At 40.2% G+C, this 17,677-nt stretch overlaps 1 protein-coding gene across 1 annotated transcript in view; it reads right to left on the bottom strand.

Moving 5' to 3' along the window:
• KCNIP1 (potassium voltage-gated channel interacting protein 1) overlaps positions 1 to 15,716 on the bottom strand; it is a 445,272-nt gene extending 429,556 nt beyond the window's left edge. Inside the window, exon 1 of the mRNA XM_032992700.2 lies at positions 15,412 to 15,716. Within this exon, the coding sequence (XP_032848591.1) occupies positions 15,412 to 15,499 (88 nt within the window). The 5' untranslated portion in view covers positions 15,500 to 15,716. The remainder of the gene's footprint in view (positions 1 to 15,411) is intronic.
• Positions 15,717 to 17,677: the final 1,961 nt, after the last annotated feature.

The following is a 17,677-nucleotide window of genomic DNA, read 5'->3' as shown; positions in this document are numbered from 1 at the left end:
ACTTCCAATCATTATTTTCCTGATAAATTAAAAAAAAAAAAAAAAAAAAAGGAACCTCTGCATTCTTGTTTTTTAAAACAAACAAACGTTTTGTGTGACAGACATAGGCTGCTCGTACCATTATCCCTCTTTCCCCAAAAGTCCTAGGCTAACAGCAACATCCCTTGCCATGAGAGGCAGCCAGAGCCTCTTGTGACTCAGTTCCACTCTTCTGTTGCTCACTCTGCTGCCCCGTCCCTGCTGCAACACAGCAGTTTTTTCAGGCTCCTCTTAGGCTGGAGAATGTTCCTGGCTGCTGCATAGCAATTACATCTGATGCCAGAAGGTATGTCCTCTGTGCAATCCTGTGCAGTTTCGGGACAAGAGGGCAAAGAGAGAGCTGGGCACGTTCACCTTTTAAAATACGCTCTTACCAGATCTGCATTTATTTCATTATAGCCCTCCCTCCCCCATACCACGAGACAGTAGCTTTTAATGCTACTTTGCTAAATCCTTCTAAACGCATCAGTGTTCTTGGCCCCCAGTCCCAGAGCAGCGTCAGCCCAAGAAGCTCAGGTGACATAGACAAGGCTACATTTTGATATTCTGTTTTGTTGAACTTACAGTTTTAAAACCAGCTTGGGTTTCAACACATTTATCTACTTGGGTAAATCAGTGGGAATTGTTCTAAAAGCTTTAAAGCTGCTAACAAAAGCCAATATTTGAAAAGGAAAAAGCATTTTTTACTGCACTCAATTATATTATTTCCGTAGTGGAATTCAATTTAGCTTAATTCACTTCATTTACAGCTCTGTATTAATGCCAAAGACTGTGAAATAGAAGGGTTTTTAATGTAAGCTGGTTTATGAGAAGGTGTTTCAGAGCCTCATTCAATTTTCTGATTTCTGAACTACAAGTCCATATATATTTTTTTATGTCTTCATACTTGTGGCATCGAGTTCAAAATTCAGGGCCCATGATCTCAGGTCTTGGACAGTTGCTTCCCTTTGTCCTCTTACAAACAACTATTGCAAGTAAACTCGGATTTTGCTTCTTGGTTTGCACAACATAAGGCATTCCTATGGCAACATGGGCAAGTTCAATTCCTAAAGAGGAACAGATCAGCTTACAAGTGCTATTTGTGTATACAGTACTCGTAGTTTAGTTTGCTTTGAATTTATCCGACCACCAACTACTCAGTGCTTTATATATGCATTAATACTATATGCAGGTATTTGTTGCCAAGAGGTTACTATCAACATTTGTTATAAAGAGCATGCCAATGTAATACATAGTTAACTTGCTTACGAAAATCTTTTTATAAAGTAGAATGGGGGATGAAAACATGGACTACGTTACAGCACTACTGCAGCTTTACACAGGGATACCAATGGGAATAGACAAGATACTGACTGCAGAAGTATATACAGATAAAAGCAAGAAAACCCATGGAGAACTTGATTTACACAACACCAATAAAAGTATCTCAAAAGTTCCAGATGTTAAAGTTCCAGTCCAACTTGGTAAAGAAAAGTTTAAGAATTAAGCTAAATATACAAATACCTACAGGAATAAAATAAATCATAGAAGGATTTAACCAGAACAATGTCATACCACCTCCTTCAGAAATTCACTTTCTACTGATTTTCTGCTTCCCAAGTGACTTCCAAGCCAGGCTCTCGGGAGGGAATGGCTGGTTTGATGCAAGAAGATAACTGGACACCTCCAGCAGTTCAGTACACAGATATGATGCTTATTTATTCAAGTCGTACATAGCTAATGCCTTGTGGTGGAGTTACGGAGTGCGATAAATACATAAGGAACTAGACTGTCTAAAAACAAAGGATGTTCCACCTTAAAGAGGGTATCAGAAGTGGACCTCTGGAAAGTAATTGCTTTTACGTGCAATGCATTTTGGAAACAGATGTTACAGTGTTTTTTTCCTTACTCTTTTGACCTGAAGTGTACATTGGGAACCTCTGGGATGAAAAGGGAGCTCAAACTGGAATAACAGCCAAAGTTCAGTTACTTATAGTCTAGTTTATTCCTTTTGCTTTCACAACTAATGTTTCACCTTAGATTTACCCTAGAAAGGACCACATGACACAAACTAGTTGAGGAAGTAGCCATTTTTGCATCATGCAAGGAGGGAAACAAAGGCCTTTTTTCCTGGACCAGTTCTCAGGTTTTAGTTTTATTCTCCTTTTGCCAGTTAACTGATAAAACGTAGAATGAGGCTAAATTATAGACCAACAACTGGAGAAGAAAGAGGTGAGAGGGGGTAATAGATGGAAAAGGTAGAGTAAAGTCCTTCAGCACACTGGAAGGAAACATTTCAGTTTACAACAACCCAGGATTTAGTGCATACATCAGAAAGGGGCGGTAAATGGCAGGAAAAGACACTTCTGGCCACTTCACTTCATAAAGCTTAATGTAACCTGGCTGGAAAGCAAAGAATAGAGGTTTGACTAAACTCTTCATCTCTACCAGATGTGGCCCCTGAAAGCAGCAGTGCTCAAGTTGATGAACAAGGACAAAGGAATCCAGTAACTAAACGTGCTTTGCTCAACAGGAGCATTTTCTGTGTGCTGTTCTGCAGGTCTGCTCCATGTCCACGAGCTGGGTACCTCCTGCTTTAATCTAGCAAGCAACAATAAGGGCTGCAAATCTGGAGCTCACTTCGTACTTCCACTAGGAGAACCACATGCCAAACTCTGTTCAGCACATTCCTTAAGAGGTAAAGAATGTTTATGGTAGTTTCTTCTTTAATAAAGTAAGCACTTAAGAGGCCATCTAACAACACTGTGTTCCTTGAAATGTACTAGAATTTTTTTCCCTTTCAAACTAGAGAACAAAGGCTTTATTAAAAATAAAACAACAAAACCCCTGCTCATAAATTAAAGAATGTCTTGCCCAGCATGAACACTGCTCACTGCATCTTTTTCTGCAGCTCCTCACTGGGCTTCTAGGACCATTTTCAGCTAATTTGGAACATTTAAATTATTCCAAATGGTCATGAATTTACCACAAGAAATTCACTTGTGTTTTATTATTATAAAGTGAAATTCACCAGCTTATTACATTTTAGGAAACACTGTACTTCAGACAGCAGCATAGAGCAACTCTAGACAATATATTAGGTTTTTGAAACACAATGCTAATTTTTATTTTATTTTCTTCAGTGATAGCATTCACCAGTTTCTTCATGTGACACTAAGCGCACAAATTATTTACACATTACCATGAAAATGTATGTACATGTTTTTAAAATCTACTTTATATCTCTAGATGGAGACGGTCAGAAATTTCAGTTAAACAGAAGCTTGAAAGAAACAGATTAATATTCACAATAATCTTGAAACTCCTCTGAAATATCTTATTCCTTCTCTTCCTAAGATAAGGTATTTAAGAAATGCTCTGCAGTTCAGACATATTAAATTATTTACCTGAAGAGAGACCAGTTCTTTAAATACTGCCTGACATCTATTCCTTAGGACCTATAATAGTGGACAAAGAATATTAAAATAGTTTCAAGGGATGAAAACTTAAAGAAATTACATTGCCCTTTTTCAAATGTGAACCCGAGATTCTTGTACTTGGGAAATATATATACTTATCGAGCATATTATGCTTTTTCCTGAGATAGCAATCACAAAACCTCACTGCCTGGAAATGGCAACTTTATTGAGCCGAAGGTAGGGTTTCTTTTCTAGCAAGACATTAAGTACCAAAATAAAAAGGTCAGATCTTGAAATACTGCACAGAGTTGTACCACTCCACATGTGCTGGATAACAGACCACAGTTTTTTAATTTAGAGCCCCTCACCTGACAGATCAGTGCTCCAATACTCATGTTGCTCCCAAACAAAAGTGCACCTCCAGTAAGCATCTCCATGTGGATCCCTACTATCAGGTGTTTATTGCTGGAACTGGCTTTATAATACAGTATCATCCAGCTTTAAGTGCAGCCATCATGAAGAACACCATCAGAAAACACATAGCCCAAGAATAACTTTATAATTACCAACAAACCACCACTTAGCTATCAAGTATTAAGGACCAGTCTGTACTCAGGTTAGTCTCCTTAGCACAGAAAAATATTAACTATTAGGTCATTCTCAGATAAATTATAAGAACATAGATAGTTTTCAACTAGTTAAAGGCTGATTTTAGCTGGGTTGAAGGGAGATACTGGGAGCATGATAGAAACACCAGGCTTTGCCATTGGGCCTGTTTGTTTCTACACATATTGACCATCAATTTTACAAAATTCTCACAGCTGTTTATTATTTATGTTAAAACTCTGCAAGCACACAGAGCATTTTTCTTGGGAAGCAGATCAAAAACACAGGAAAGACACGCTGCATGTCTAATTCATTGTCGGACTATCTCCTCTGAAGGTAACAACCCTACTTACAGGATGAGTTGTTTGCTAAGTCAGCCATCAAAAAAAAAAAAACAAAAAACAAAGCAAAAAAAAAACCCTCTCACCTAGAGGTCCTGAGCAGTAAAGCTCACTGTAGATTCTAAGACAGCTTGGTCAAAAAACTTATCCTGAAAACTGGTTATAATTTGAATGAGATGGGGGTTGTGGCTTACTGTAGTTGCCATAGATCACACTTATGTCCCTGGTATTAAGTGAAAAACAAGTATTTCTGCAGATTTTCATAAAATTGTCTTTCTTCTGTTTCCAGTTCCTTGTAAAGGTATTTACTCCACAACCTGTAAAAGTCAAGAGCATTTAGAAAGCCAGTGTCAAAGTAAGCAAATCCTGAAATTAATGTTCTCAAATAATTTTTACAATTTTATGTCTGACAAGGCACTTCTGGTATATCAACTATAAACAAACAAATAGAAACCACAAGAATAACTTTTGCTTAAGATTTTGTTCTATAGAAGCTTATCCAGAGCCTCATCCGTTACCTGAGGTTATCCAAGCTGCAGATGATGTGCTATGAAGAAATCTAAACCAGACCATAAACAGAATATATCAAGTTTGCTCTGCCTCCCACTCTCACCTTGCATATACTGCATTTCAGTTTTTATATCTACAATATAGACACCTACTTTTATCACACACCAAGGGCACAGCAAAGCCGAATAAGTCTGAAGATGGACTAAAACAACTGAACTCCTACAAAAGCATTTTAAAAATGCTAAATTAGGCTCTGTAAGACTGACTGGCAGCACACTGAGTGTCTGAAAAAACAGAGCTAGACTGAAGCTTTGAGCAGGCTCTGGCTCTCAATACCCCAAGCCTTGTTATACAGAAATACCTCCTACAAGTCTATATTATCACATCCACATCACCCCTTAAGGTCTGATTTGCTGTATTCCATCTGAAACAATTATTGATTTAAATAACATTTTATTATTTATGCTATAGCTGCATGACCTTTAGGCACAATAATATTTAATAAGCATTTAAGGCTTAATTCCCCTCTCCCACAATTTCCTAAAATATCCCAGAGGTCATTAGAAGTAATCTTAGCTCTGTGCTCCCTTTTTCTGGCTTTTATAAAGTTTATTTGCATGCTACAGATTGTCAAAGAAGTTTGTCCAATATTGTAATTTCTTCCTTTTGTAAAGACAAATGCACAGCTTATCACAGCTGCCTCCACAAGACAGTCTGTGGTCTTGATGTTTTACCCCTCCATGAAATACTGCAAGTACGTTCAGCTTGTAATGGTGATTTTTCAGAAGTAATGTTCATAATGCAGATGTTTCTCCTGTTTTCCTATATTTATGAGAAGGAAGATCTCTCACAACAAGCAGCATTATTTCAAAGATGAACATGGTACGTGGCATGAGGTATTACCCCATAAATTCAAATGCCAGCCCATGATGCAAACAGCACTTCTTTCAGTTTCTGAAGGAGCGATCAGCATCACTGCGATTACATGTGTGAGACCTTTTGAAAACCGAAAGGACCCTAGTTATCACAGCTCACCATGCTGCCAGTAACAATCACTGCAGCGTCCTGAGTTACCATGTCTGCAGTATGGATTACGTTTATACAATGCTTTTTATTCACTGAATCTCAAATTGCTTCTCATGAAGCAAGTGATAAAATTTTTTTCAGGGCATCAACATAAACACACAGTTCAACAACTGGGGAGCTTGCAAACATTTTCAGAACCAAGTAAAAAACTCCCTGACATTTATGAGTTTCCCTAAAATACGTAACTGAAAGAACTGCTATTCTGCATATGATATGGGACAGTTATGGGATTTAAGAAGAGAATTAAAGAATCAAAACATCACAGTAAACAGACTAAGTAGGAAGTTGAGAAGTCTATTTCACTTTGTATGCCTCTGTCAGCTTCAAGCTTACTTAGCTCCCCCCTGGTTTCGTGTTTGGAAACGTGTTTTTCATTTTTGTTGGCCTTCTCTTAAGACAGAATCCAGATGGTTCTTGGTCAGTTTTTACTACTTCAAGGTGGTGTGACGAGCCATATTTTATAGTATTAGGCTAAGGATTTTGATGTAGAACATCTTATTCTTATTCCTCTAAAGTAACATGTTTCTCTCTACCAAAATGTAAATGATAAAAATCTCTCACACTTTTTATACCGAGTTTATTCCAGGAACTGCACACAACTGTTGGAATGCTGATGGCCTATCAGAGGCTGATGAAGAAAATCATCACTGCCTTTACTATACAGTTGTAATAATGCTTTCTCATGGGTAACCATGAGGAGCTGTAAATGTAAAATGCAAAAGCCAAACTGTTCCTCTCTAAGAATTACTACGTATGATTTTGTTGTTCTTTTAAAGACAGATGATCTACTGTGTTTATCATTTATTCTGTTTATTACCACTAAAACAGAAACTCAAACTGCTAATAGCAACTCATGTTTGTGAATAGTTATGTCAAAGTGTGTATATTTCAACAGATAACATATTCAAATCTCGAGATTTTAATGTACTCACTTTCTCCTCCAGTTCCCCATATCACACGGTAACACTGGGAACAGAGAGTGGGAATTTGTTCTCTAACTACACACAAAGCTTACAAGGTTCCCCTGCACTTCCCTACAGGACACCTGATTGGTACTAGACACAAGGTCACAGGACCCTCACAGTCCTCTTTTCCAAGCACCACGAGCACTGCGTAATAGTCATGAAAATTGCTGTTTGTGAACTAATGGGAAGAGTGAAAAGCACATAACAGGGCACTTATTTCACTGGAATACACACCATCACCACTCCCCCACACCCCCAGAATCACTATCATCTTTGCAACTAAACATACAAAAACAATTAAAAGAGAATGATATTCCCAGCAGTGTGGTTTTCCAGGCGCCTATTATTAATTTCATCTGTAGCCAACGCAAGCTTCTTATTTAGACTGGATAATGTATGTGATGCTAGTATGAATTGTTGCCTTAATCACAAAGCATTATGTAACACATTCACCTGAGGTTTGGTAATAAAATCCACAGAGAAGACAATATATAAAAAAATAAATGTCATTTATACCACAACTATGAGGGTATAGAGCAAAAATAAAAACCCAGAACATGACACTCTCATAAGTAGATAATATGGAAATAGAACCAAAGACATTTTTAAGATCATATTTGTCTGATAAAGACCAATACCTTTATTGCAAGGTCTGAAAAAAAAAAAAAAAAAAACACAGAACACTTTCAGAGAGGAAAAGTATTGCATTACTACCATTGCTTTCGGGTGAGTTTCTATGCAAGTAAAGCTGGATCCCCAGAGAAAAGTAATGCACTTCTTTTAATCCTTACCTTCAAGTTCACTCCTGCTAGCCACCCCGCAGCCAGTCATCCAGGGGATATTTTAAGAGTGTGATAGTCAGAAACCCATAAAGAAGGGGAAAATGGCCCAGCCTCATTAGCAGGAAAGCTGCAAGAGGGACAGAGAAAGGCAGAGCAGTCCCACATAGTCAGTGCATCAACAACACACGCGTTCCAGATCTGCACCACTGCTATATAATCGTTTCTATAAGCTGGAGCAGCTTCAGCAGAACAGCTTCACCCAAACTGCTGAAACATGGTCACCCCTACCTGGCCTAATTCCATAGATGGCTTTGGCTGTTGAGGTGGGTAAAACTTTCTAGGATTCAGATTTGAACTAGGGCACCAAGGATCTTCGTTTGGAGTTCACATGATTTTCCTCACACTGCCCGCAGCTTTGGCACATCTATTCATAGATAGAAGATGAAGGAAGCAGACAAATTAAGAATTTGAGAGCCTCCGCATCATCTACTTCTCTATGTAGATCTAGCCTTCTGCATGCGTCATTGCCCGGGTTAGGAACATCATTTCAGTATAAGATGATCACTGTTCCACTGAGTCAAACACACTGTATTCTCTTCACAGTGGATGTATTTATTAATTACGTCTTCCATTACCCAGTTTAAACATGACTCTTGCTGAAATAATAAAGAAACAGACACCTCATCTGCTAGGCAAAAGAACTTACAAATGGCAAAACCCACCATTATATCATACAACAAAGAAAGCATTAGAAAAACATCATACCATTACTACACACCTGAAAGGTAAGTTTACCTAAAAGTCGAATGTGCCACTCAAAATTTCAAAGGCAGGCAAGTTAAACATTTGCTCTTTATTAGATTTTTAAATGCTAGGGACAGTTTTCAGATTGCAATAGATTAAGACCGTATTAACTTTTGTTCGATGCAATTACTTAGATTATATAACAAGGTTTTGTTTTTATACTCTTAAAACTCTATTTTGGCTTTACAAGATGAGCACCTCATCAAGCCTGTGGTAGCAATTTCTCTCACTCTGATATAAGGCTACTGCACCAAGTCTCCCAGTTAGAGAAGAAAGCATTAATCACTTCTTTTAAACCTCAGACTACTTTACTTCTAGTTATCAGCATTAAATGTACTCCACCCACGTGCCCTGCAAGCCAAATGTTGTGAAATAGTCATTACAAAGAATGAAATTAGACATTAAAGCCAGTTGAGAAGTGAAAGTCAAATTATATATGCATGCTATTGGTTTTCAGTAAAGCTGTGCAAATGTGGAGGAAGTTGTCCATGAATATTCATTCCAATTATACAAGGAGCTTAAATGCTGCCATAGTTAAAACGTTCCCATGTCTCTTTCTATTACATTACCATTTACGAGCTTTACTAATCATATTAAAACAACAAAAACAAAGGTCCAAGAACAGGAATTCCACAAATACCATCATAAAGAAAAGTCAGGAGACAATTTCATTTGCATTCCTAACAATGAGAGTCCTGCTCAGGAAACCAGTTAGCTTTACTGGGCACCCAGCACAGAGCAGAAACACCACTGCATGTTTTGTTGCTAGCACCAAGATGATCAGGATTTTAAAATACTCTACAGTGACCAGGAATAATTCGTAAAAATACATAAAAGATATACCCCAAAACTGAGTTGACTTGCAGCTCAAGACTAGTTTCTGAGCATAGAAGACAGACAAGCGGTACCTTATTGTCACCCTTTAATATTGTGCCATTGGAGATAAAACTACATCTTAAAATTATACTTTATGTGCTAATTTAAGCTAATTTTAGGATGATTTAATACATGCTACTATCTGCTTATGTTGAGCCATCTTAAAGAGTTATCCATTTACACTTAAATCCATTCATTAGGTGGATAGTAATAGGGTCCATTAGGTCAAAATATACTGAAGCATATTCATTTTGCACCATTTGAAATGACAAAGCCTGTGAGGCAAATTAGCATATCAATATAGCTACAGGATGGGTATAAATGCCTTTGTCCATTTGCCAGCCGCATACTTCCTGGCTAGCCCACTGGTTATGAAAAGGAAAAAGGTAAAGAAATAAAAAAAAAAAAACCACCACCACTCACACATCAAAACCAACCAAAAAATACCCACACACAATAGGATACCAAATTTTCATAAGTTGTTCCACTGCTATAGAATCTACCATGATTACTTTATTGCTTTTTTTAAATTTTTATTTGAGTAGCTGCAGACAAATCCATCAGTCATGCAAAAATAGTAATTCTCTACACGTTTCCTCTAGAGAAACTGTCCATTACTATAGTCCCAAATACAGACCTGGACAGTTAAACTGCTATGCCTTGTACTTTTCAAACACATTCAGAGTACAAATTTCACCGTTGTTATATCTAATAGCATTAGTTTAGATGCCAGAAGAGAATCTGTTTTGCCCACTGGTATGGCCATCATATCAGTGGTGTATAACTGCACCCAAGATTCCACAATATTCCTGGCTATCAGACATGACATACACATATGCTTATTGCAAAATACCATTAAAAAACCCCCAACCCTTCCTGAATAGCTTCCCAGAGGGTAAGAAGATAATTTTTTGTCTACTTATCTTTTGGGGCTTCGCCAGTACAAACAATTAAGTTCTTAATAAATTTCTAGCACACTTGTAGACATTTGTTTGCGAAAGTATTAGTTTATAAGAGCAGAGGTTTATAAATACTTTTAAAAGGAAAACTACAGTATTACACCACTTCCTTTCACTCTCAGTTATTAAAATCCATCTTTCTCCTAATGAAAGATGGAAGTGGAATGCATGTACATATATTCAGATTGCTCAAGTAGTACAGCCTTTGTGGAAAAGACATTTATTTCAGTTCATTTTTCATATACATACAAACGTGTAACATGACAAACAGAGATGTATTTTGTTTAGTGGCTCAGAGATTCATCAATATGGAGAAAATATAACTAAATATACTGGGTTTTCTAAAACAAAACAATAACCACAGACACACCATGCAAGAGTTCCTACCAGCTGTACAATGAAATTGGAGAGCCTCACAAGGCAGAGTTAGGATCAGGTACGGAACCGTGAAGCTTCAGTAGCTATAACCTCCTCTCTAAGATGCAGAGTGAATTATTCTGCCCCTCATAGTGGCAGCCCCTCTCTAACTGGGGCTTCACACCAGCATTTTAAGTACAGAAACTCTCAATTTTCAGGACCATCTGGAAAAGGTGGACAAGCTCTAACCCCAGTCTGGAAAAGCATGTTATACACCTGGCTTCAGTAACCCCATTCCTTATTAAACAACATTTAAAACACTCAGAAAAGTTTAAGAGAGAAGTGACACATAAGAGCTTTTACAAGAGGCCTCAGAATCACAGCTTCTCTAAATTTGAAGGCAGTAGCCAGAATTCAAGGGGTGAATGTGGGCTACACAGCAGCAGGAGAATCAAAGTATCTTTTCACGTGTCACACAGGTGCAGGAACCCCAGCTTCACCTGAACAACTGCCATGAACCTTCCTGTGTCTTTAGGGCATCTAGCAACATCTACCCTACCCTCGACTTTTTCAGAGGCTGCAGTCTTGCAGACAAACTTAATGCAGTACTGGTATGTTCTAAAGGAACAGGATTAACTTCAACTGAGAGGATACAGAGCCTGTGAGTGACTAAAAGGGACCATGTGCTTTCCTTACCACCTCAACGTAAGATCTCAAAGACTAGATGTAATTTAGATTCAGAAAGAAGTAGCAAAACAGACCACACTGCTGTAAAGCACTCAGAATACTTTTCTTTCGTTCTGGGGGAGTCTGTGGGGAAAGCAACATGTTTGAAGACTTTATCACTGCAGTGGAACAGATAATTAGGCAATTAAAACTATGAAAAGTGGACAAATTACTAGTTCCAAATGAATTGCATTGCAGAACAGAGATGAGAGAAGCAAGAAAACAGAATCGAGAGCCTTTGGCAAGCATTTTAATAGCACAACTAAAAGAGAAACAGCTCGGGAACAAAGGTGAAAGGGTAGTTAATTTGCAGAAGCTTATCTGCTTTTGCAAAGGAACATTTTGAAGGAGTTGGTCCCTAAAAGAATTTTGCTTTTCTTGCTTTGATAATTAGAACACATTAATAGAAATCCAAGAGGTCTCATTCCAGCTTCATTTTTTGTCACTCAGCAAGGCCCTCCTGTACTAACTTTTTAACATTAGCAAAATCTTCACACTCACACAGAGGCTTGTTGTTTAAACATTCTGCTCAACAGGGAACGCCCAACCAACCCATTCTTGACACCACTACTTGCTCCCAGGGCACGGAGGATGAACCACCATTTTACATACTACAGTAATGTGAAAGAACACCCAAACCTCACCCACAACCTTTCCCCCTGCCACCCTCATCTGAGGCAACCTTAGTGAAGATGCTGCCGCTCACGCACTGTCCATCACCACAGTAACTCCCTTCCAGAAGCCTCTTCTGGGCCCTCCCCTGCAGGTGCTGGACCCCCATCCAAGCCAAGAGCAGAGTAAGGGAGCTGCTCTGTTCCACCAGCTCTAAAGGGGCATGCTTCTCCAGGCATGCTTTCTGTAATGCATACATCTCCCTACACATGCCTCTTGGTGGAAGAGCCTTCTTTCACACAGCAGCAGATACCTCTGCTTGGACACTAAGGTCTTCCAAATAAGAATGCACCAAGAGGGAAGCTGGCAAAACTTGCTAGTTCAGCTCTGCAGAGGTACCAGCTCGGAACTTCTTGGTTTCCAATCTCATAGATTTGCTGCAGCTGCAGATTTGAATCAGGACATACCGAACAGGCCAGTAACTACATAGTGGTATCAGGTGTGCCTGTTCCATCACTGCTGAGTGCAGGGAGAGGCTGCTGTCTCATCACACCCTGCTGCAAAAGGAAGGACTTTATAGCTGCATCTCTGATAGTTTGATTTTATTATTGTAAATAATAAAAGGGAAATAAAAACACAATTAATAGAAGCAGAAGCCACAGACCACAGTTAAGGACTATATCTCATTGAACTGTGGAATATCCCCCCACCACAATAACCCTCAGAAAGATGGAACCAAAGAGAATCAATCTTGTGCCTCACAAAGGATTTTCCTTGTAAAAAGTGTTTAACATGGAAATAATAAAAAAACCTTCAACATTAAATTCAGGATATTGCCTGAATATTCAGAAGCATGTGTACAGTGTAAGTTAAAAAACCCATAGTAGCAATATGCAACAGTTTCCATTTCCTGGCTTTACATGCAGAAGTTTCAGTAGAAGAAATACTAAACAATAAGATCTGGCATAAATGTATAAACAAACTTCACCACTTTTTTTTTTTTTTTTTTTTTTTAAGTTCAACACTCCTGAGCAAGATTTCAAGTAATTTTCTTTCCAGTTATGAGAATCATAGGTAATGATACGGAAACATTTATTTTAATTATAGCAGGTCTTTGATATCTATGCTACAAACTTTTTCACATTGTTTATTCCTTCCTGAATCTGGTACTTCCAGTTCAAAACAAAAGCAGCTGAGCAGGAGAAAAAAAAAAGTTTATCAGAGTTTTAAATTCTTTGAATCCTAGGAAGCCACACTTATCTAATCCAAGCAGCTTGAAATGAGGTAACACTGTATGATACCACTGCATAGCGCAACGCTGGCATCTTTCAGAAGAAAGGGAGGGGAGAGCAAGCAAGCCTTAGACATTTTATACTCTTATTTCTAGCTCTCCATATAGTGCTATTCTACTGTTGGACTCAAACATTGATGTATCCCTTTGCCAAAGAAGGGCAAACAGTAGAGGTATGAGGGCTGCTTGAAAACTCCCCCTTAGATGAACTGCTCTAGATGAGCACACAGGGAAACACTACCAGAACACAGGCTTCTCCTTGTCTTAAGGGGAGCTCAAGCAAACAGCACAAAGTTTACTGTCGATCACTTGTGAATACAGCAGTATACACCCTATGCTCCATTATCTCCTGAAAAAAAAAAGCACAAATAGAGTACACCAAATACACCATACAGACATGCTGTTGAGGACAAAGTCTTGCAGACAGCAACCTACCACTACTTTCTCTTCTCTACCATAAAAATAAGTAATATCTCTCGCTATAGTTTCTCCTGTGAATTTCTCTTTTGTTTTTATTATTAAAGAGACATCTGGGCATTAATCATGAATTATAACTAACATCAGACAGCACTTTTCTGTGACAGACTTTCACAAGTTTTTAATCTTTACTTTGATGGCATTTGGTTGGCTATGGGTGATGGAACGGAAAAAAAGGGAAAAAAAGTTAAATACAGGAAGATGCAATTTTAAACCAATTGATTTTTAAAACAACCAACCTGTCCCATATTCCTACTGTAAAACAGATATTTTCTCAAGGAGATTTATTTTGAAAGCCAGTAAGGTTAATATGAGAAAGCTGTCTTAGAACTACATTTCTTTTCCAGAGAGACAGATTGAATGGATTTCTCCAGTTTCTACAAAAGGAAGCTGCATTTAACAGTTCTTGGCACTTTCACACTTGCTATTTTAAAAGTCACCTCAGCCTGGTTTAGTTTATCCTACGAAACAACATTAAAATTCATGCAAGAGCACATGTGCTCCAGACAGCCAACACAGTCGCACACCTCCGAGGATTCTGAACTTATCGGAAAAATAGATGCTTCTTTTTTTCTCCTTGACTATGAACACATTAAGAAGAGCTTCAAGCTTTTTATTTAAAAAAATCCACATCATAACAGAGAATCTTCAGCCTTATCCAAATCTCTCCACTAATAATTTACTCTGAACTGTATTATCAATTCTAAAAAAATCACACCCTCTCCAACCAAACACACACATGAAACCTGGAGAAGTCGGACCCTCACCTCAATGTTATTCACATTTAAACAGGCAAACAGCAGCCAAGCATAACATTCTGTTTATTGTTGTCTGGAGTTCCCAACAGGTCACCAATACTCATTTAACCAGCTGCCATAGGTGGTGCTGAGAAGTATCATCATGAAAGGAATGACCAACAAAAATAATAACTTACCTTAGTGCACCATCACAGGAACTACTAGATTTACAAAGAAGAAAAGAAGATTTGTTTTGCTTATTAATTTTAGTGAAGAAGAGAACAAAAATAATCTTCATACTTCCTGCACATGTGTTCCACCTGCACATGGTAAAGCACACAGGGTGTAGGTGACAAACAAAACTTAGATAAACAAAAGGTACTCCAATGCGTGTGATAAGCAGCAACCTAGATTTTGAACCAGGTACACACATGTTTTAAACAAGGAAAAACACTAAAGTAGAAAATAACACAGAAGAACTGATTACTGACAGTTATGAAGTCTTTAAATTTTTGAAGCTACACATCAGTTGCTTTCAGAAACACATCCCTGAACACACTTTAATAGCCTGCTACAGTTACAATCTATGGCAGATTGACAAATACAGGTTACGAACTACAGAAGTTCGAAACAATTACGTAAGGCTTTACAGCATAGCTCCAATCTTCACCGCACACAGTAACTTCTTTCAGAGCAATTGCCAGAATTAAACCAGAACACCTCTGAAGAGACAATAATAAACACTACCACAAGCCTCCTTAAAGGCTTCACCCCCTGCCCACCCCCCCCACCCCCCAAAGCTAACAGCACAGAAGAACATTATGAACTAAAATGTTTTCTCTTACCTTTGCTGAGAGTGCCTGTGATAAGCTTAAAAACAGTCTGGGCAAATTTGACAATCCCATGTTTGCATCTCTTCGAACAGCCACTCATGGTTCAAACGGGTAGAACGCCTCTTCTCTGTTACAAAGTCCAGGAACAACAACAAACAATAAAAAAGCGAGTCCTTTACAAAGTTGAGACGATAGTTTGTGCAACGCACAAAACTCCGCTCTCACGCACTAAGCCTCAGCCTCTCCACAGAGATTTGCCTCTCCGAAGCTACCAGGAAAGATCGCAGTGGAGGAATGTGCCCCCCTTGCTGCTAAAGGCACAGCTCTCCCCTCCAGCCTCTCGGCTGTGGCTGCACACACATGCCGCGATGCCCTGATGGAAGTTGCTAAGCGCAGGCAACACCTCAGCCCGGCAGGAGGGAGGAGGAGGAGGAGGAGAGGAGGAGGGCTTTGCTTTGCCAGGCGTTGCAGGCTGCCACGCCGGGCACCGCTAATGCAGCAACTAACGCTGGAATCACAAGGTGGTGACTGCTGCAAACAAAAGAAGCTGCTCTTTGAAGACCGTTTTCTTAGTGCCCTTTTCCAGCTGATTTCAATTAAGTTGTCAATTTTACTCTCGTCAGGCCCAAGGGAACCAGAAAATAACACTTTTTAAAGTCTACCAACACCACACTCGCACTTTGCATGTAGAAGGTTTCAGAGTATTCCTTCGCAAAACCTGCTAGGAGTAGAAATGCAAAGCTGCGCCCAGAAAAAGTCTCTTTGCTTTTAATTTTGCCAGCTTAGGCGCTGCTCGGCTGGTTATTTGCTCAGCACTCGGGGATGTGCCAGTCGGCCTCCAGGAGCCCGCGGAGCTCCTGCGCGCACCTCCGCGCAGCGCAGCGCGGTTCCACGCCTCTACTGCCCGTACGCTCCCTCACGTTGTGCTCGCTCGGTGCTCACAAAGCTCCCTCTTACTGCACCGGGAGTTTAACCCTAGCAACAGCCACAGCTCTGGCTTCTCCAGTTCAGTCAATTATTTCTGCGTGCCTTGAATATTTTGAATAAAAAGCCTTGAGGTGTCCAGCAGCACAGCGGAGGTGCCTTACCCCACCTGAACGCTGAGTAGTCAGGCATCTTTAGGCTTTAATTCATGCCGAAGTCCTCTCAGATGTTTTTAAACAACCCCCAAAACGCAGCATTTGCTTGCCCCGGGGTGGGTTACAAAGCAGATTACCTCAGGCTTCTGCTCGCACCCAGCTGCCGCTCGTTAGATGAGTTGATGAGCCCTGTCTCTGGCAAAGCCACCTGGAGCCACCCGCCACCTCCGAGCAGCAACAGCTGAGTCCTCCGCCTTTGCCGAGAAATAAGCGCAACAAACAGTTTTTCACTTCAGGGAAGCGCGATAATCCCCTTCACTCAGGGGGCACTAAACTGCTTTACAGTATAATTTACATCCCCCTCAGGCAAAATTGAGGGCTTTGCCAAATGGTTCACCTTCCTGTGAGACAGGCGGCTGCCTGTCCTCCCCGGCTGGAAGCGCCCTCCTCCTCCTCCTCCTCTCCCTCCCCTCAGACGGGCAGGCGCGCGCCGCGCCGCCGCTCACCTCCTCCTCAGGCGCGGAGCCGCAGGGCGCTGCTCAGAGAGGCTTCACACCGCCTCATTTTACCTCAGGAGAAGGTACTTGGGCGCGTAAAAAGGGACATACGGACAAGATTAGTTGAGTAATAGCCACCGAGAAGCTCGTGCTCGGGCTGTCACCCCTGAGCTGAGCCGTCAGGCACCGGACATTTCGCTGCTCGCAGACTTCCACCGAGTTGCCTCTAGCCTTAAGCGCCTAACACTCCCTTTCAGGTCTTTTCAGATTTAGTAGTCCCCAGTTTTAGAAAACTTATAAAAAACAGAGGAGATTTTCCGTAGAAAGCAGGTACAAGCTCATGAAGATGATTGACCCCGGCTGGCAGAGGTGGTGGGAGGCTGCCAGCCCCACAGGCATGCCCTGCAGCTATAACCTTCATCTTGGGGTTGTGCTCCCACACAACCTTTTGGGTAATTTTTTCTGTAAATTCTTCAGAAGTCTGCTCCTTCCTCCGTTGTGCTCCACAGGGCCAAAGTCAGCCAGCTGAGTCCCCTTTGAGACACCGAGTGTTGAGCACTGAGGCCATCACTCCCCAGGGCACTGTGGGCTGCAGAGGGGAGCAGGGGCTCTGCTGCCTCCAAATCCTCCCTGCCTGGATTTCAGCCCTGTGGTTCCTGGGTTCCTGTCACCATCACCTACACACAGCCCAGAGCCTTTATT

The sequence above is a fragment of the Tyto alba genome, unplaced genomic scaffold, assembly GCF_018691265.1.
Source record: "Tyto alba isolate M040663 unplaced genomic scaffold, T.alba_DEE_v4.0 Super-Scaffold_17, whole genome shotgun sequence".
In the NCBI taxonomy this organism is placed as follows: Eukaryota; Metazoa; Chordata; class Aves; order Strigiformes; family Tytonidae; genus Tyto; species Tyto alba.
The sequence above is the reverse complement of the archived record's forward strand: the minus strand, read 5'-3'. Positions and strand labels throughout refer to the sequence as shown.